The sequence below is a fragment of the Parambassis ranga genome, chromosome 17 (genome assembly GCF_900634625.1).
Source record: "Parambassis ranga chromosome 17, fParRan2.1, whole genome shotgun sequence".
Classification (NCBI taxonomy): Eukaryota; Metazoa; Chordata; class Actinopteri; family Ambassidae; genus Parambassis; species Parambassis ranga.
In genome coordinates this window covers 17,984,369-18,003,043 of record NC_041037.1, presented here as the reverse complement: position 1 = coordinate 18,003,043, position 18,675 = coordinate 17,984,369, and the positions used below count along the sequence as shown (strand labels likewise).

Sequence of the window (18,675 nt, the reverse complement as noted above, 5' to 3'; positions counted from 1 at the left end):
TCGCGCTGCCTCCTTGTGGCGACATGCCGAATGTGTGGTTGCTAGGGGCGACTGACAACAGACCTGAGCCCTAGCAACCAGCACAGAGACGCCGTATAGAAGGAGTGAAGAGATATTGCTAAGAATGACCGCGTTATTGCTTTCCATAGCACTTGTCAGGCGCGGTGTTAAAATGGAAACTAATATGTCTGAAGTCCTCGGCCCAGTTTTGGCTGAAGTGGGGTGGGATAGCCGTTATGCTCTCCCCGAGCTCAACGCTGAAAACAAAGCCTTACTGGAGGAGGTAAGGAAACTTATTAACATGTTTAATGACACGGACTGTTTAGCTTCCTTTTCTCTGTTTGTTTTTGGGTGTTTAAAATTACCCCCTGAAGAATAATGTTGAAACACAAACCGTTGATGAGGTTTGTACATACTCCACGAGAACACAGAACCCCCAAACCCACAAAATGACCTCATTTTTCTCTCGGACCGCCCGTTGTGCAGCGCTCTCGGACGCATGGCCCGGGCAGAACTTTTTCTCTCAAGGCTGTGCGTCAACCATGCTGTGATTGGTCGGAATGTATTGTGGGCGTGATGAATGTGGAGAAGCGCAAGAGCTTCTTCAGGTGCAGAACGCACAGACAGAAGGAGGAAGTACAACTACGATGGACAGTTTAGATGAGCAGCTGTCAAACAGCTCCTGGAAGGAGAAACACGGCGCACAGAGAGAGTGTCTGTCCAAAAGGTGGCGATAAAAACTAATCCCAGTATTGCAGACAGTCATCCACACGTTGACAGAGTTAAACTCACACAGACCAGAGGTCTGCTACAGTCAGCTACACTGATCTTCTATCTATTGTCATGTTGTACTCTTTCCTGAACATTATCAGCTCGTTAGGCCAGGTAACCACGACTGTGCTCACAATTTGCAATACAACTGCATTGTCAACTTTTGTGTGTGACGTGCGCTGCGTAGGAGGCCCGTATGCACACACGTCTGGCGGAGTATGGTACCTCCGTGCCGAAACGAACTTTGAGCGAGTTCTCTGTTCTCGTAGAGTATGGAACAGCCTTAACGATTTGACTGAGCGCAGGTTGTGCACACTGTCCTCCTGCAGTGACACCAGGGTCACTGTTCAATTCATTATTTTAAATATTTAAGAGCACCTGTAAAATCCAGGCACAGCTGAAATTTCCAAATAAAATGTGACATTTGAATCTTTTTGTCTTGTTAAGTGACAGATATGTATGTATTTACACTTTAGATTGCGTTTTCTTAATGGTATTGCACATCAGTTTTCGGTATCTGAATTTTGATTCACTGTGTGTGCTGTTTCACGATGATGTCAACAGATTTGTAGAAAAGAGATAGAGCGGGCACAACTGGAAGACAAACTGGAGAAAAACAAGGAACAAAAGAAGAACATGGCCAATTACCTAAAGAATATTAAAGAAGAGCTGGAAAACACTGAGGTCAGTATTGTATCTATGAGTTGTGATATGTTTGTTTTGTGGTGGGTTATGCAGTGTGTATTATTTGTATTGTCTAGGCTCTGTGTGAGGCAAAGGAGAGAGAGATAGAGTTAGAGAAACACCTGACAGCCCTCGCGGAGAGAGAAACCAGCCGCCTGACTCAGGACACAGCTAAGATGGAGAATGAGCTCAGCTCCTTAGGAGAGAGGAAAAACACGCTGGAGGTCAGAGCCTTTCATAAATAAAAAAACAATAGAAAAGAGAAGTAGCTATAGATTGTGATGCCACAACAACATGTATCTGTATCCCCAGAACAACCTTTTCAAGGCCAAACAGAAGCTGGAGGAGTTCAGGCAGCAGATGAACTGGGACCAGCAGACATTGGATTGCTTTTTGGAGGAGTCAGCAGGCAAATATGAGGACACGATGGCCATCAACAAATACGCTCAGCAAGATGAGCAGAGGATCAAGGTAAAGAGATGAAAACATCTCTCTTCTGCAGCACTTACAGCTTTGAGTTATCATCAACTAACAGCTGTCTAACCTCCCCTGCTGCAGTCGCTCATTCTGGCGATAGACAAGAAGTCTGTGGAGGCCAATGAAAAGCTCAAAGCACTCGATAAAGAGAAGACTGAGACAAAATTAGCCCAGGTAATGTGTAAAAACACAGCACATCCATGGTGTTATTACTAACAGTATGTGTAAATGTTAGTATGGCAGTTGTGGTTTCCCATTAAAATCCCTCTGCTGTCGTACCAGCTTGCATTGGATAAGGTGACAGAGAATCTGCAGCAGGCTCACCTGGAGACACAGCAGCTTACCCACCTGTGGGAAAACACTATCAAGTACATGAAGCAACAGGATGCTGAGATGCAGCAGTGTGCACTGGTAAAGCATGGGACATTAAACATCTACTGGTCATTCATTCTAGAGTGAATTCACACAGGAGAGTGTTTTCTTTTAAATTATTATTGCAGCAACTTGCCCAAGCCAACCAGAAGCTGAGGGAAAAGAAGGCCGCCATTGCAGAGAAGAAGCACCTGATGGAGATCCAGAGGAACAACAGGAAAGAAGCCGAGAGGAAGTCAGCGGTGGCCAACAAACAGGCAGTAAAACTGCGGCAGGAGCTGAAGGGGCAGGAGAGTGACTTTGGCAGGCTGCAGGATGAGGTGCTGAATGTGGACTAATAATAAACTGCCTTCATATTGATATTATTATAAGTGCGAGTGAGCTGACTCTCATGTGTCCTGCAGCTAAAAGGCTGCAAAGGCAACCTAGAGAGAACAACCTCTGATGTGAAGATGCTGACGTCCCACATATCCACGATGAAGAAGGACATCCAGGACTACAACGACAAGTCAGTGTATCACAGCAGGGCTCTGTGTGCATATTGACTGGAGCTGTGGTAATGTACTACACAATGTCTGTTTTATGTTTCTGTGTATTTTAGACTGAAGGAAGCCAAGATCCACAATGCTGCGCTGGAGGAGAAACTGAAGGTTGTGACTCAGACTGCCCTCAGTGAGGAGGAGAGAGCAGCACAGATGGAGCAGTTCCTCAGAGATGAGGAGCAGGCCAGTAAGGTGAGCATTGATGGCCTGTCAGACCCTTTCAGTTCTTTATCACTGGGTATTTTTGCAGCCCCTCTCTTTGATCATCTGTTTTTTTATGGTTTGCTACATTTGGTCACACGGTGGCAGAAACGTATTTCCTCTCTGTAACTCCATGCCTGTGTTTCACTCCAGGAGTTGGACATCCAGCTGCGTGACTACAACTCAGAGCTGTCTCACCATAAAGAGCACCTGCAGGCTGTCAGGATGAAAAAGGAGGATTCTGCTGCGCAAGTTTCAAGGAGTAAATCCACCATTGTGCGCCTGCATAACCAGCTCAAAAAACAGGAGGAGGAAATTACAAGGCAGCAGACCATCTTGAGACAAGTGGCACGTTTAGCAAAACACTACCCAGCCTTCCTATGTCTTGTGCTCCACTCTGCAACACAAATGCTGACAGTATTTGTTTGTCCCCTTCATTGTGCAGGACAGTCGGAACAATGCACTGAATAAAAACTGGAACGCCTGCGAGGAGATGACATTCCATCAGATGAAAAACAAATGCTGGATGTGAAGATTGCTGAGCTGACCAAACACCTAGAGGAGAAAAAAACCACAGCTAAGATGCTCACTGACATGCTCAAAGAGTCTGAGGTCAGTCTGATAATATACTTGGCTTTTTTTTCTATAAACCTCTGACATATACTGAGATAAATCTTGGTGTCTGGCAGACTCATATTCGCTGCCAGAAGAAGGAGATGGAGAAGTCAGGAGCTCAGAAGAAAGATTTGACCGACAAAGTGGAGGAGCTCAACTTGTTCTGTAGTACCTGTCAGAAGGACCTGAAGAAAGTCCGACAGAGGAAACAGGTACCTGTGATCACCATCATGTGTCACTGTGGAAGGTCAATACATCCTATAGCAACTTAAATGAATGCAAACAAACTGAAGTAGTTTTTCCTCAAAGCTGAGAATCGACCTGACAGAAAGGCTGTATGCACTGTGATTTTAAACTCATGGGTTCCCTATCAGGACAGCATGGTGGAGCACAAGTTCATGAAGCTAGAGGTGGAGCGTATGAGGGATCTGCTGTACAACAAGGCAGACCGCGTGCTGTCTTTGGAGAAGAGGAAGCTGAACCTGCAGAAAGCTATGAAAGAGAGGGAGGATGAGATCAAGGTGTACAAAGAAATGCTCAGCCAGCAGCTGAAGCTCGGTGAACAGGAGAGGCAGAGACTCAGGTAAAAAAAAAAACAAATCACTCAGTTCTCAAAGGTTTGTCACATCACTTAATGTCAATCATTGTATCTCAGTGCTGAACTCAATGAGAAACTGTCCAAGATTGAAACTTTGAAGAAACGTTTTGAGGTTGTGACCCTGACCAAGGCAGGTCCTGAGGCGGAGGGGGAGCACTCACAGGCTTACTACATCACTAAGGTCGGAGCTCTTCACACATAGTCTACTGAAGCACACACCATGGTTCCAGACCTTTGCATCACCTGTGTGTGCTTTTCACCAGGTTGCACAAGAGAAAGGGGAACTTAAGCAGAAGGGTGATGAGCTGGATGCTAAAATCCACAAGCTGGAGCAGGAAAACAGCGCTCTGGAGAACACCAACCAGCTGTTCAGCAACTCTAACTCTGTATACCGCAAATCTTTCAACAAAGCTGAAGAATCCAGTATGTAAACCAGCGACAGCCCTCTTCAACTGTATACTTGTTGATTGATTGATTGTTAAATGATGGCGGCAGCTGTCATTGGCCACAATGTAATTTGTTTTTGTTTTAGGTCCGGACTATCAGGAGAAGTTGAAGCTGGAGGAGCAGCTGAGAGCTGCTGAAGTGAAGCTGAAGGATAACAAACGACAGATCCAGGAGCTCCAACAGGACATGCAGGTTATTGTTATTTATAGCCAGTGTAGAGCAGATCACTGAGAACGAAGCAATTAGTCTTCGACGGCTCAGGTTACATTCAGACTCTGGATTCTGGATTCTGGATTAATTGGATCTTAACCATGCAAATACTTTGTTAGCTCATATATCATTAGCATAATGGTCAACATTCAGCAGGCAGTAATAGTTAAATTACAATTTTGTTACAGACAGGTAAAAGAACTTTAGTCATGTAAATAGTAATTCATTCAAATCATCAGATACGATATTATGTTTGTAACCAGGAAGTCAGTGTATTATCACTGCAACACAGTGATGGATATGCTTTGGGCCAAGTTAGAGAATCAATCATTTACACACTTAGTCCAGCACCCATGGAGCACACAGATCCCTTCTTTGTAGAAGTCGCCCACAGACCATGTGGCCTAAAGGTGCATCTCTTTTGTGCAGCCATCACTGCACAATACTACAGACTACAGGAAATACAGAGGGTGTATTATGTAGCACCCCTGTGAAAGCCAAAAATAAACTTGTTTAAACTATCTGCCTGACATTGATCTTGTATGAATCTCTGTGTATGTGCATGTTCAGCTTTAGTGTATTCATGGGTGTGTGTCTGTTTCCAGGAAAGGAACAAGACTCTGCAGAACCTGCAACAAGAGGAGCAAGAGGAGGGAGAAAAGATGAGAATAAATCAGACACTCCTGGAGAAACTGAACAAAGACATCACTGTTCAGAAGGAGAAAATCGACAGAGCCACAAAACAGGTTTAAAATCAACCGCTTATTCTAAAGTCATTTCATGACGCGGCAGTAAACACAGGGGGTGTTGTGTGTGTGTGTGTATACAGAACCCTGGCTATTGCCTCAGTCATGTTTAATTCTGTAATGTCCTGCTGTTTTCCAGTGCTCCAAGCTGACCAAACAGATCCGCTCAGCCAAAAAAAACCAAGAGTGAGACTTTGGAAGAGAAGGACATTAAAGTGACAGAGATGAAGGAATTTAACAAGGTTATTGACAAGATGCTGAATGAGGCCATGGAGAAAAACCCAGACGTCAGACCGGCGCTGGAGAAATGCTTCCTGCAGGTACAGAACAGCTCAAACAGCTCAAACAGCAGGACTAATGCAGCCACAGCAGCTTAACCTTTAATGCTCCTCTCTATTACCCCTCACAGGACAATCTGTCTCTTCCACCTCCTCCTTCAACTCCTTCCTCCCAGCGGAACTACATGACAAACTCTGCCCGCAGCTCGACCACTTCCAGGTCAGACTTACCCTGAAATGGGTCACACTAGAATACTACACTGATAACAGTTCACCTTTAACAGTCAGTCAGCTCCACAGCTGCAAGGTGTTGGTGATAAAAATGCACAAGATGAATACGACTATAAACAGAGTATAACGAGTGAGGTGGATATTTTAGTACACCACTCTTCCTCTGTATATTTATTGTGCTCTGCCTGTATTGTAGACCTCCTGCATCCTCAGCCAGCAGCCGTGGAGCCTCTGCTCCACAGCCCCCCACAGTGAAGATGGTGGGACTGGACTTGAACCTGAAGAACGTCCGACAGAGGAAACAGGTACCTGTGATCACCATCATGTGTCACTGTGGAAGGTCAATACATCCTATAGCAACTTAAATGAATGCAAACAAACTGAAGTAGTTTTTCCTCAAAGCTGAGAATCGACCTGACAGAAAGGCTGTATGCACTGTGATTTTAAACTCATGGGTTACCTATCAGGACAGCATGGTGGAGCACAAGTTTATGAAGCTAGAGGTGGAGCGTATGAGGGATCTGCTGTACAACAAGGCAGACGGCGTGCTGTCCTGCATGACCTGCAGCTCAAACAGCAGGACTAATGCAGCCACAGCAGCTTACCCTTTAATGCTCCTCTCTATTACCCCTCACAGGACAATCTGTCTCTTCCACCTCTTCCTTCAACTCCTTCCTCCCAGCGGAGCTACAGGACAAACTCTGCCCGCAGCTCGACCACTTCCAGGTCAGACTTACCCTGAAATGGGTCACACTAGAATACTACACTGATAACAGTTCACCTTTAACAGTCAGTCAGCTCCACAGCAGCAAGGTGTTGGTGATAAAAATGCACAAGATGAATACGACTATAAACAGAGTATAACGAGTGAGGTGGATATTTTAGTACACCACTCTTCCTCTGTGTATTTATTGTGCTCTGCCTGTATTGTAGACCTCCTGCATCCTCAGCCAGCAGCCGTGGAGCCTCTGCTCCACAGCCCCCCACAGTGAAGATGGTGGGACTGGACTTGAATCTGCCTGTGACCTCCTCTCCTCTCACCACCTCCAGACGTTCCAGCTCAGGGAGCAGCACAAAGAGCGGCAGCAGCACAAAGAGGAACCTGTAGCATGCTGTGTTCATCTTTACTAGCTGATCTTTGTAAACAGAGAGGAGATGGGAGGCTGTAAACATGTTCTTTTGTGCTGTGAAGTCGGCCATTTTAACATGGGAGCGGAGCGGCATGTTCACACTGAAGGATGAAGCACACACTCTCCAGGCTTCAAGAGAAGACGGCAAAGGAAGAAGCTGAGGACAGGACGGGAGAGAGAATATAGTATTTAATCTGTATAGTATAAAAAAATATTTGTGTTATTTCAGCCAAGAGATATTTGTGTTTATTGCTGTGAAAGAAAGCAAGTCTGAAGGATGAACAGTTTAATATGACGTCACTAATGCCTCCACCCCCAGCTCGGACTGACTTCCTGCATCTGGCTAAAAATACAGCAGACAACATGTTTCGTAAGGCTCCTAAGAACCGCCACAATCTCTCTCAAAACATGACCATCAGTGCTTTGAAGCAGAAACGGGTTAGAAAAAAAAGTAATCAGGACAAATAACTCTGCTTTCTTGGCTGATCTGAACACTATCTGGTTACAAATGACTCCGCCATCCAGCTCGACCGCCTAACATGTTTCAGAGCGGACAGAGCCCTGGTTGAAGGAGGTAAGACCCGCGGCGGCGGGCTCTGTGTTTACATCAATGACAAACACTGCTCGCCACTTGCGGAGCTTATGATTATTAAGTGCCGGCCGTTTTACCTGCCACGGGAGTTTACAGCTATACTGCTTGTAGCTGCGTACATCCCGCCGAGCTCCAGCAACAACAACAGGAGCGACGCACTGAATGAGCTCTACCTGCAGGTCAGTGAGCAGCAGACAGCCCACCCTGATGCTTTTCTCATCCTGGCGGGTGATTTCAACCATGCAGACCCCAAGACTGTGTTTCCAAAAATTCACAAACACATAGACTTTCCAACCCGTGGTAACAACACACTGGACAATGTTTACACCACCCAGAGAGGCGCTTACAAAGCCCTCCCCCTCCCCCACCTCGGAGCCTCTGATCACATTACTGTTATGTTAATGCCAGCATACAGACCACTGGTAAAAGTTGCCAAACCAGTCAGAAAAGAAGTGAGAGTGTGGCCGGAGGGAGCCACAGGAGCTTTACAGGACTGTTTCAGCACAACAGACTGGGATGTGTTTAAGCAGGCTGCAACCCACAACAACTGCACTGACCTCCAGGAGTACTCAGAGACTGTCACTGCATACATCACCAAATGTATTGATGATGTAACTGAAACCAGGACAGTCAGCATTCGAGCCAGTCAGAAACCATGGCTGACAGGGGAGGTCTACAGGCTGCTGAGGGCCAGGAACGCTGCCTTCAGAAGAGGCAACGAGACCAGCCTAAGGTTAGCCAGAGCTGACCTGTCCCGTGGCATCAGGAAGGCGAAGAGGCAGTACTCCAGGAGGGTTGCCCACCACTTCAGCGACAGCAGAGACACCCGGAGCCTGTGGCGGGGGATACAGACCATCACAGACTACAAGCCCCCACCACGGACCTGTGACAGCAACAGCTCTCTGCTGAACCAGCTGAATGACTTCTTTGGACGCTTTGAAGCACTCAACAGCACTCCTGCACAAAAGATCACATCCTCTCCCACTGACCAGGTATTTTCCCTGTCCCGAGCCAGCGTGAGGACATCTCTCAGCCAGATCAACGCACGCAAAGCTCCTGGTCCTGACAACATACCTGGCCGTGTGCTCAGAGACTGTGCTGAGGAGCTCGCTGAGGTGTTTACAGACATCTTCAACATCTCACTGAGCCAGGCTGTTGTCCCCACCTGCTTCAAAGCCACCACGATCATCCCTGTGCCAAAGAAGTCCACCCCCGCCTGCTTCAATGACTACCGTCCAGTAGCACTCACACCCATCATCATGAAGTGCTTTGAACGGTTAGTCTTGAAACACATCAAGACGGCCCTCCCTCCCTCTCTGGACCCATTCCAGTTTGCATATCGGCCCAACCGGTCAACCGATGATGCTGTTTCCACAGCACTCCACACAGCCCTCACCCACCTGGAAAATAAAGACTCATATGTTCGAATGCTGTTCATAGACTTCAGCTCAGCATTCAACACCATCATCCCACAGCAGCTCATCAACAAACTGGACCAGCTGGGGCTGAACTCCTTGCTGTGCAACTGGCTGCTGGACTTCCTCACCGGGAGACCTCAGACAGTGCGGGTCGGCAGAAACACATCCAGCACCATCACAATGAACACCGGGGCTCCCCAAGGATGTGTGCTGAGCCCCCTCCTCTTCACTCTGCTGACCCATGACTGCACGCCAACACACAACAACAACATCTTTGTGAAGTTTGCGGACGACACAACTGTGGTGGGTCTCATCTCCGGTGGAGATGAAACAAACTACAGGAATGAGGTGCACCTTCTGGCCGAGTGGTGCAGAGACCACAACCTCTCCCTGAATGTGGAGAAGACAAAGGAGATGGTTGTGGACTACAGGAGAGAACACAGTCGGCACACCCCTCTGACCATCGACGGTGCTGCTGTGGAGCAGGTGAGCAGCACCAAGTTCCTGGGTGTGCACATCACTGAGGACCTCTCCTGGACTAACAACACTGCATCCCTGACCAAGAAGGCACAGCAGCGCCTCTACTTCCTCCGCAAGCTCAAAAGAGCCAGAGCCCCTCCCTCCATCCTGTGCACCTTCTACAGAGGGGCTGTTCAGAGCATCCTGTCCAGCTGCATCACTGTGTGGTACGGAGCCTTCACCGCCACCTGCAGGAAGACGCTTCATCGCATAGTGAGAGCAGCTGAGAGGATCACCGGCGTCCCTCTCCCCTCCCTCCAAGACCTCTACGACAGCCGTCTCACCCGAAAGGCCCTCCGCATCACAGGAGACCCCACCCACCCTTCACACCGCTTCTTCAGTCTGCTGCCATCAGGAAAGAGACTGCGCAGCCTCTGGGCCAGGACCAGCAGACTGAGGGACAGCTTCATCCACCAGGCTGTCAGGAAGCTAAACTCTCTCCCTGCTGTGCCCCACTTTCTCCCCCTTCCCTGACCCCCCACCAACATAGGAACTCTTTGTACCAGCCACTTTAACAAAAAGGAACTCTTTGCACCAGCCACTTTACCCTGTGTATTCGCTTGCACCTTAGTCATGTCATCCAGTCTCATATAAGCTGCTATAACTTAAACCAATCATGGACTGTACATTATGCCAACTGTCTTGCACCATTACATCTTTTGCACTCTCATACCAGTCTCAATAAGCTGTTATAAGTTAAACCATTCCTGTTTACATTATGCCAACTGCACCGTCTTGCACTGTACATCTTTTGCACTCTTACTGCATTGCGCCTTCATTTTGTGCCTTGTATTTTGTGTGTGCCTCATTGTAGGTACTTTTTTTACACTTTATATTTATCTTAGGTTTTTAGTTATGTTATATGTTGCGGAGTGAAGAGTAATGCAATTTCGATTCTCTGTATGTCCAGCACATATAGCTGATTTGACAATAAAGCTGACTTTGACTTTGACTTTGACTTGTTTTGAAACCGAGTACCACAAAAAGCATAAAGTGACACTGTGATGTGAAGTCACTGCAGCTGGAGCTGGCTGTGGGCGATCACTGCAGATTCCCTTAAGCATACATAAGCTGCTCATCATACATGTGCGGCATGCCAAGTAAAACATTACACACATCTAACTGATGCACACGCAGCCTGAGGCGTACAGAGCGATCGTCAATTTCCAGCCTGCGTGTCAGCTGTAAATGAGTTCAGCTCTAAGAGTGGGATCAATCTCTGCTCAGCATTACATCATACATACCATACATGTCATGTTGGCATGCATCCTCTTGGGAAAAGTCATCACAGTGACAAACAGACTATTACAAGAGTTTTAAGGAAAAGCTTTTTGATTAAAAGCTCTGATCCTCTCAGAGCCTGAGAAGCAAAGGGATTTAAATGATTCCACTTATCGCCTTTGATTGGGTCCATTCTCTCTGCTTCTCTGCCTCAGAGCCACAAAGGTTTTTTATCCCGGTCTGAAGGGGCTTGAAGGTGTCATTTAAGCAGCAGCTCCAGCATGAGGACATGTTCCCAGACACAGTTTTGAACTAAAATCCGGCAGCTATCAGCCCAGCTTGTTTATGGAATATGACTGGTCCTGCTGACTGTTAATGATTAAACTGTATTTCTTTGTCATGATGACATACAAATTCTATAATGGGGACAAAGCCATTACCTTGATTCAGAAGCTGTAAGCCAGCAACATTATGCTGTGGTGAATCCCTTTATCTTAATGAACTGACCTGTGATTTATATATCTGTGCCTCACCATGTGTTTTCTGTTACAGCTTGAAAACAGAGCATGATACAGTACAGGGATGCACAGTCACTGCGAAGACATCAAGGACGCATCTTACTTCCATTACAAGAGTTATCCTAAACTATGAACTGTAGCTTCTGTCAAATATTTTAAATATTTTAAATTAGGGGTGCGGGGTGGTGTCAGGGAAGGGGGAGAAAGTGGGGCACAGCAGGGAGAGAGTTCAGCTTCCTGACAGCCTGGTGGATGAAGCTGTCCCTCAGTCTGCTGGTCCTGGCCCGGAGGCTGCGCAGTCTCTTTCCTGATGGCAGCAGACTGAAGAAGCGGTGTGAAGCCCCTGCTGCTCATCCTTGCTATCAAATTACTATTCCTACTTATGGACTGACGATATATATATACATCTATTACAATATAATCACTGTCTCATCTTGCTGTCATGTTTGCTCTGTACTGTATCATGTTTGTATCATGTTTGCTCCTCTCTCTCTCTCTCTCTCCTTCATCCTCTCTCTCCTCTCTCTCTCTCCTTCATCCCCTCTCTCTCTCTCTCCCTCATCCTCTCTGACTAGCAGCAGGACTGGTTCCCCCTTAAGTTGACGGGTCCTGCTCAAGGTTTCTTCCTCTTAAAGGGAGTTTTTCCTTGCCACAGTGCTCTTAGGGGGGTTCCTGTGAAGCGCTTTGAGACAATGTCTGATTGTAATATGCGCTATATAAATAAAACTGAATTGAATTGAATTGAATTGAAGGGTGGGTGGGGTCTCCTGTGATGCGGAGGGCCTTTCGGGTGCGACGGCTGTCGTAGAGGTCTTGGAGGGAGGGGAGAGGGACGCCGGTGATCCTCTCAGCTGCTCTCACTATGCGATGAAGCGTCTTCCTGCAGGTGACGGTGCAGGCTCCGTACCACACAGTGATGCAGCTGGACAGGATATATAACCCATTATGTTATAACTACCAGACGCAGCCCAGAGTGTATCTGAGCTGATGCCCTTTACACTGTTGCCCCTCTAACTCTCCGTACCTCCTCACAGAGTCTCTTAATGAGCTGGAGGACCATGACCTGGATGCTCTGGTGGCTGACCTGGGATGCAAGTCATCCCAGCCAGAACTCTCCACTCCTCCACAGAGCAGCAGCCTTCCAGATGATCAGACCCCCCCACCACCTGCCATGACTCCATCATCAAACACTGCTGAATCATCCCAGGTGATGCAGACGGTTACTCAGACCTTGGATTATGAAAGTTAACATGTTGTCGAAAGTTAATGGAAGTTTTCTTGTGTGCAGAGCAAACCTCAGACTAAAGCAGAAAAGATCAAACTGGCTCTGGAGAAGCTGAAAGAAGCCAAAGTGAGGAAGGTAAGGTCAGCAGGCGTCTGCGTGTTCTTCTTCCCTGGGCAGTAGCTGATTGTGAGGTCTCTCCTAGTTGATAGTGAAGGTGCTGATGGGTGATGGCAGCTCCAAGACTCTGATGGTGAATGAGAGGCAGACGGTCCGACAGGTTTTGGACGAGCTGCTTGAGAAGACACACTGTGACAGCAGCATCGACTGGAGCGTGTGTGAGACCAACCCTGAGCTGCAGAACGGTGAGATCACTGTAACACACACACACATTGAGTCTGACTATAGGAAGCAGAATGTTTTTCATCATTTCAGAGAGAGGCTTTGAGGACCATGAGTATTTAGTGGAGCTGCTGTGTGCCTGGACTCGTCACAGTGAAAACAAAATCTATTTCGTGTTAAGGCCCCAGAAGTATGTGATGTTCACAGACCCTCAGGTGAGAAGGAGGGCGTAGCTGTGATCACATGATGATGGAAGACAGTGAGTCAATTAAAATGTGTTTTCCTCCTCCTAAAGCTGTTTTACATGTGGAAAAAGAGCAAAACAGTTTTGAGTGGGGTTAACCAACAGGCCAAAGAACTCCTCATCAAGGTCAGTGATGTTTCCAAGCTCACACTGGAGAGGATGCCTGTCTTTTTTAATACTTTGTGTGTGTGTGTCTGTCTGATGCTGCAGGAACATTTTGGAGGTTCAACTCTGATAGTTCCTGATCTTGAAGGCACGCTGTACCTAAAAGAAGACGGGAAGAAGGTTTGGAAGTCTCGCTACTTTGTTCTCAGGGCCTCTGGAATCTACTATGTACCCAAAGGAAAAACAAAGGTAGGATAAATGAAACATCAGGCAGCATTTCAGTGCTTGATGTATCTTATCAGAAGCCTGAAGCAGACAGTAGAGCTCTTGCTGTTGGGATCATTTGATTAAAACCCTGCATCATACAGCTGTAGGATGTTCATTTAATCTACATCCACAACCTGCTGCCTGTACACTTTTTTAAGTACAGTAGTGTCTATTGGCTGTGTAATATGATAAGCTGCTGAGTCAGTTATATTGAAAGTACAGACGTAAGAGCACTGTGTTGTTGCTATAAAGACGTCTATATGTCTGCATTGTTGTTTATGCAGATTATTCAAATCTGTCCTCAAAGAGCTGAGGGATGTTAGTTTCTCAGTGACAGCTTCTTTCTGAAGCCTAACAGAGGCAGAAAAGCACAGAAATGAAGATAGACAGTGTGAATTGAGGCCTTGCCGCTATTAAAGAGAAACATGTAGTTCTGACACTGAGACAGAGCAGCAAAACACCGCCCCTGTAGGCCAACTCCAAAAAATAAAATCATCCGAGAGGGAGAAATAGATGCGAGGGAAACTGTGTGAGGCAGATGTGCAAATCACAAACATAAGAGAGCTGCAGGAATCATCTGGGGCCAAGGACACATGGGTAAAGCAGACAGGAAGCATTAACCGAGGTTCTACTGCAGTCGCCTTAACAAGTAGCTGCACAAAAGCCAGTGTCATATGAGGAAAGGAGACGAGTGTCACCACGCAGGCAGAGCCGGAGAAGAATCAGTAAATGTGAAAAAAAGAAAGAGCAGAAAAAGGAAGGAGTCGTCGTCTGCTGGTCAGCACCACTTAGGAAGTTAGACTTCTGCTGATCAACTACACCACTGACAGTGTGGTTGAATGTGTGAATGATGTGTCTCCGCTTAGAATTAAACATGGAAGGAATGCTTTAAAGAGGAAGACAAAGCTCCACTGAACATTCTTTGAAAAACGGCCTCAAATTAAGTTGTGTTCTTTGGAGAGTTTTAATACCGACCAGACAACAGTGAGAGAAGATACGACTGGCCACTATTATTCTGTTGTCATTTACACTGTGTGTTCTTAATAATGCTGTGAAACTGTGCTGTGTTAGTGTGACAGCATGCCGTTTTCCTCTCTTGCAGTCTTGCAGTGACCTCGCCTGCTTTGTGCATTTTGAAAAAGTCAACATCTACACCACCAGCAACTACAAAGAGAAATACAGAGCTCCCACCAACTTCTGCTTCATACTGAAGGTCAGCTCACATTTGAGGTGGTGAAGATATTAAAGAACACGTGTGATAGCTTTTTTTAGTCAGCTTAGAGGTTTTCTGTTCTGACATGGACTTTTTAACGTATAGAAGCTGATTGCAACATACAATCCGTGCACATTTAACTCAGGCTTAAAACAAAGTGTAGCAAAGTGCACACTGATGGTCATGGTGTTCGAAAGGCTCTGGGGCTCTCACTAGTGCTGAAGATGTTACCCATTCTGCTATTATAACTGCTCATATGGTTAACACTGTGTGGTATTTGAGACATCACATGAACAGAAAACATACACATTAACTATTTAAATGATGCTACATACACTCTATGTGGTGGAATTTGCACTTTTGTGAGACAGGTAAAGAAAAAACAAGAACTTTTCCATACTGACCTGTAGGTGCAAAGTGTGTGTGACAAATATAGTATATGTGCCGTAAAGAATGTCCAATGGGATGTCCTGCGAGCACATAACCAAGTACTGTGTCCTGGGTTTGCTTCAGGTCCCTTTGCCATCAAATAAAGGCAAAATGCACCAATAAGAGTGTAAAAAGGTATACAGAGACTCTGTTTTATCATTTTTACTAGTTTTACTGAAGCGTCATGATTCATGGTGACAGCTTGGTCTGATCTGCCCTATGTACTACAAAAAAAATGGATTAAATCATCAGTGGCTCTGAAAGAAGGACGGCATGGTGAAGGTTCCTGATTAGATTCTGGCTGTGGCCTTTCTGTGTGGGGTTTGCATGGTCTCCCTTTGCCTGTGTGGGTTTTCTCCAAGTACTCCGACTTCCTCCCACATTCTAAAGATCCTTGTTAGGTTCATTTGTTACTCTAAATTGCCTGTAGTTGTGAGTCTGAGTGTGATTAGTTATTTGTCTGTGTATGCTGACCTGCGATGGACTGGGAGAAGAAAGAAAGTGACCCCACAGTCATGTTGTCTGTGTTAAAGGCAGTTTATAGACTGCCAAAAATACACACAGCAATGCATTTTGCATAGGATGTTGTGTATAGGATGACTAAAACCAAGGACATTTTCAGGCCTGGTCTTCATGAGCTGTAATATAAAATCTCTGAAACAGAACAGTTTGTGTCTTCCTTTGTCCCCCAGCATCCCTGCATCCAGAAGGAGTCTCACTACATCAAGTTCCTGTGCTGTGACAATGAACACACGCTGCTGCTTTGGGTCAACTCCATCAGAATAGCCAAGGTTAGATTCAGCAAAGTCTGTAACACTGCTCACTGAAACTAAGCCGTTTAATCACAAACACACTGTAGACTTTAGCTGTGTGTCCTCTGCTTGTGTTCAGTATGGCGCTGTCCTTTATAAAAACTACCAGGAGGCGGTGAAGAGGGCATCCACTCTGCAAGGTGTTGACTCTGCTCTACACACAGGTAAGTCTATACAACACACAGAGGTGGCAGACCTATACTGTCTAAACCCACACCTCAGGGTCTAACTCTCATTTGATCATCTTTTGTAGACCAATACAATGGACTCACCACTCAGGTCAGTCCACAAACAAATCCAAATCCACCCAAAACCACAAATGTTGAAGAATACCCACATGAGCCACCACCTGACTTCATCCCTCCTCCTCCTCCTGGACACATGTGAGACACAGTGCCACCTCCCTCTGCACATGAGGGATAACCTCAGCAAGCCTAGCCTATTTAGCTTTACATGACGTAATGCACAAATACACAATAACAGTGTTTCATGCATATTATGCAAAATATTAGAAGCTATTTATTCAGAAGTCTGTAAGGATATTTATTTGATGTTTTGGCTTAAAGACAAAACACTGTTTTTAAATTTCAATGAGCTGTTTATTACAAAAAAGACTGTACATAAATTTCAATGAACACATCCTATGTACAAACTGAGAGAAGACAAACATCATATTCTGTTCCCATGAACATTTAAGTTACAGATGTTTTTTTTTCCTTTTTTTTGTCAGTTGCACATTGGATCATAAGAAAACACACATCAGAGAAAGGCGCCTTGACCTGTGATGCCCTGAAATGCTAGACGTTAAAGTGGTAAACGTTACAAAGTTCCGCATGTCAGTGGTAGTCTCATGATTTCTCTATGAAAAAAGTATAAATAAATCCTTTACATACAAACTGCTAGCGCACCTTCCTCAGCAGTCTCAGACGTAAAAAGAATGCAAAGCTAGAAATACATTAAGTAGAAAAGAGTTGAAAAAATTACCTCATGATGGAAAAATACAATCAAGGATGGGATGTAGTGGCAAATCATTCACTGGATACTTTCATGCTGAGTGAATACTGTTCATAAGGATGACTCGTTGCCTTTTTTTAAAAACAACTTGATCCCTTTCAAAATAAAAGCTGAATGCCCATTGTTTCTGAATACGTATGTTTATGTTATTGTTATGAATATATATTCTGAGACAACTTCATCAAATGTCTGACAGTGACTTTACTTGCACCAACATTCACCTTGTAAGAGCAGGTATCTTATTTTGTAGTCGAGAAATCCTTTAAGACCTCAGGACCGAACGTCATTCCTTCACTGCAGTTAGCAGGACTCATTCATGTGGAGCACAGACTCTGGACAGAGAACAGAAGTGATTCTAGCTGTAGTACATTACTGCTGAGTCGCCTACATTCACTACAATACAGAAATGATTGATTACAATCAGAATGATAAGGAGATCAAAGTCTGCTGTTACATTTCTACGTAGAGCACTCTTGAACATGAGGTTTGTGTCGGTGATTATGGTTGTTGAGCACCAAAATAAAGCACCACACCAGCAACCACTGAAGGAACAGACGGGTTGTATAAAGGTTAGTTGATGCTCAGACGGCAAGTCTTGTGTTGCAATCAAAGGCACGACACAAAGCATAAAGTCACAGTTGTTGTTAACTAATCAGTGCAGCTAAAACACAATGAAAAGACGTGAAAACTCACAAGTTAGTCCTTCCTCTGCTTCACACTGCGAAGCACCGCTCTGCTACAGTAGCTGGACAGCATCACTAACCATAGTGACAAAAGGATATAATTGTGATTTAAGATAGAAAAATAAATACAAGCACTTTGCCTAGAGGAAGTTAAAATGGCACTGTGAGTGAATTCAAATAATAATAATCAACAAACAAAAAACATTTTAAAAAATCAATCTTGGCACCACCCCCCCAACGCTGATGGAAACACTGGTGAAACACTGACAAATGTACGGTACTGGCAGCTTCTCACAATACAGTACAGAAAAAAACCACCAGAAAGCAGAATCGCTTGTTTTGTTATGCATTCTGTACACTCACCCTTTTTTTTTACCAGCATCCCCACTGACACAGAGCATAGTGAATAACTCCAGGCCTCCTTGAACATCTTGTGATTCAACAGCATGGAACATTCAGCTGTGTCCTAAAGCACTTGCTGATGTCTGTTTGTCCTTGTCGGGTGTTTTTTGATCACATGAGGTGGATGTTTTTGAGAGTTGGTCTGATGGTGTACATCCATCCATCCATCCATCTTCCACCGCTTATCCGGGGCCGGGTCGCGGGGGGAGCAGTCTAAGCAGGGACACCCAGACTTCCCTCTCACCAGACACTTCCTCCAGCTCCTCTGGGGGAATCCCGAGGCGTTCCCAGGCCAGCCGAGAGACATATATCTCTCCACCGCGTCCTGGGTCTTCCCCGGGACCTCCTCCCAGTGGGACATGCCCGGAACAC

The 18,675-nt window shown here is 45.7% G+C and overlaps 1 protein-coding gene and 1 pseudogene across 1 annotated transcript; both read left to right on the top strand.

Moving 5' to 3' along the window:
- The first annotated feature begins 76 nt into the window (after positions 1-76).
- On the top strand, positions 77-7,909 carry LOC114449723 (coiled-coil domain-containing protein 39-like; annotated as a pseudogene).
- Positions 7,910-12,566: 4,657 nt separating this feature from the next.
- Positions 12,567-17,451, top strand: LOC114450170 (amyloid beta A4 precursor protein-binding family B member 1-interacting protein-like). Its single transcript, XM_028428139.1, has 11 exons — positions 12,567-12,777; positions 12,859-12,930; positions 12,998-13,157; positions 13,228-13,349; positions 13,430-13,504; positions 13,589-13,732; positions 14,853-14,963; positions 16,085-16,183; positions 16,284-16,368; positions 16,458-16,587; positions 16,935-17,451. Exons 1-11 carry the CDS (start codon positions 12,742-12,744, stop codon positions 16,987-16,989), a joined length of 1,089 nt encoding a protein of 362 aa, XP_028283940.1. The 5' UTR covers positions 12,567-12,741; the 3' UTR covers positions 16,990-17,451.
- The last annotated feature ends 1,224 nt before the right edge of the window (positions 17,452-18,675 follow it).

Excerpts from the sequence above, each read along its gene's own strand:
- LOC114450170 (XM_028428139.1), top strand. The coding sequence starts at position 12,742 with ATGACTCCATCATCAAACACTGCTGAATCATCCCAG. Across the intron at positions 12,931-12,997 it reads AAGAAGCCAAAGTGAGGAAG|TTGATAGTGAAGGTGCTGAT; the intron begins GTAAGGTCAGCA and ends GGTCTCTCCTAG. Across the intron at positions 16,184-16,283 it reads ACTCCATCAGAATAGCCAAG|TATGGCGCTGTCCTTTATAA; the intron begins GTTAGATTCAGC and ends GCTTGTGTTCAG.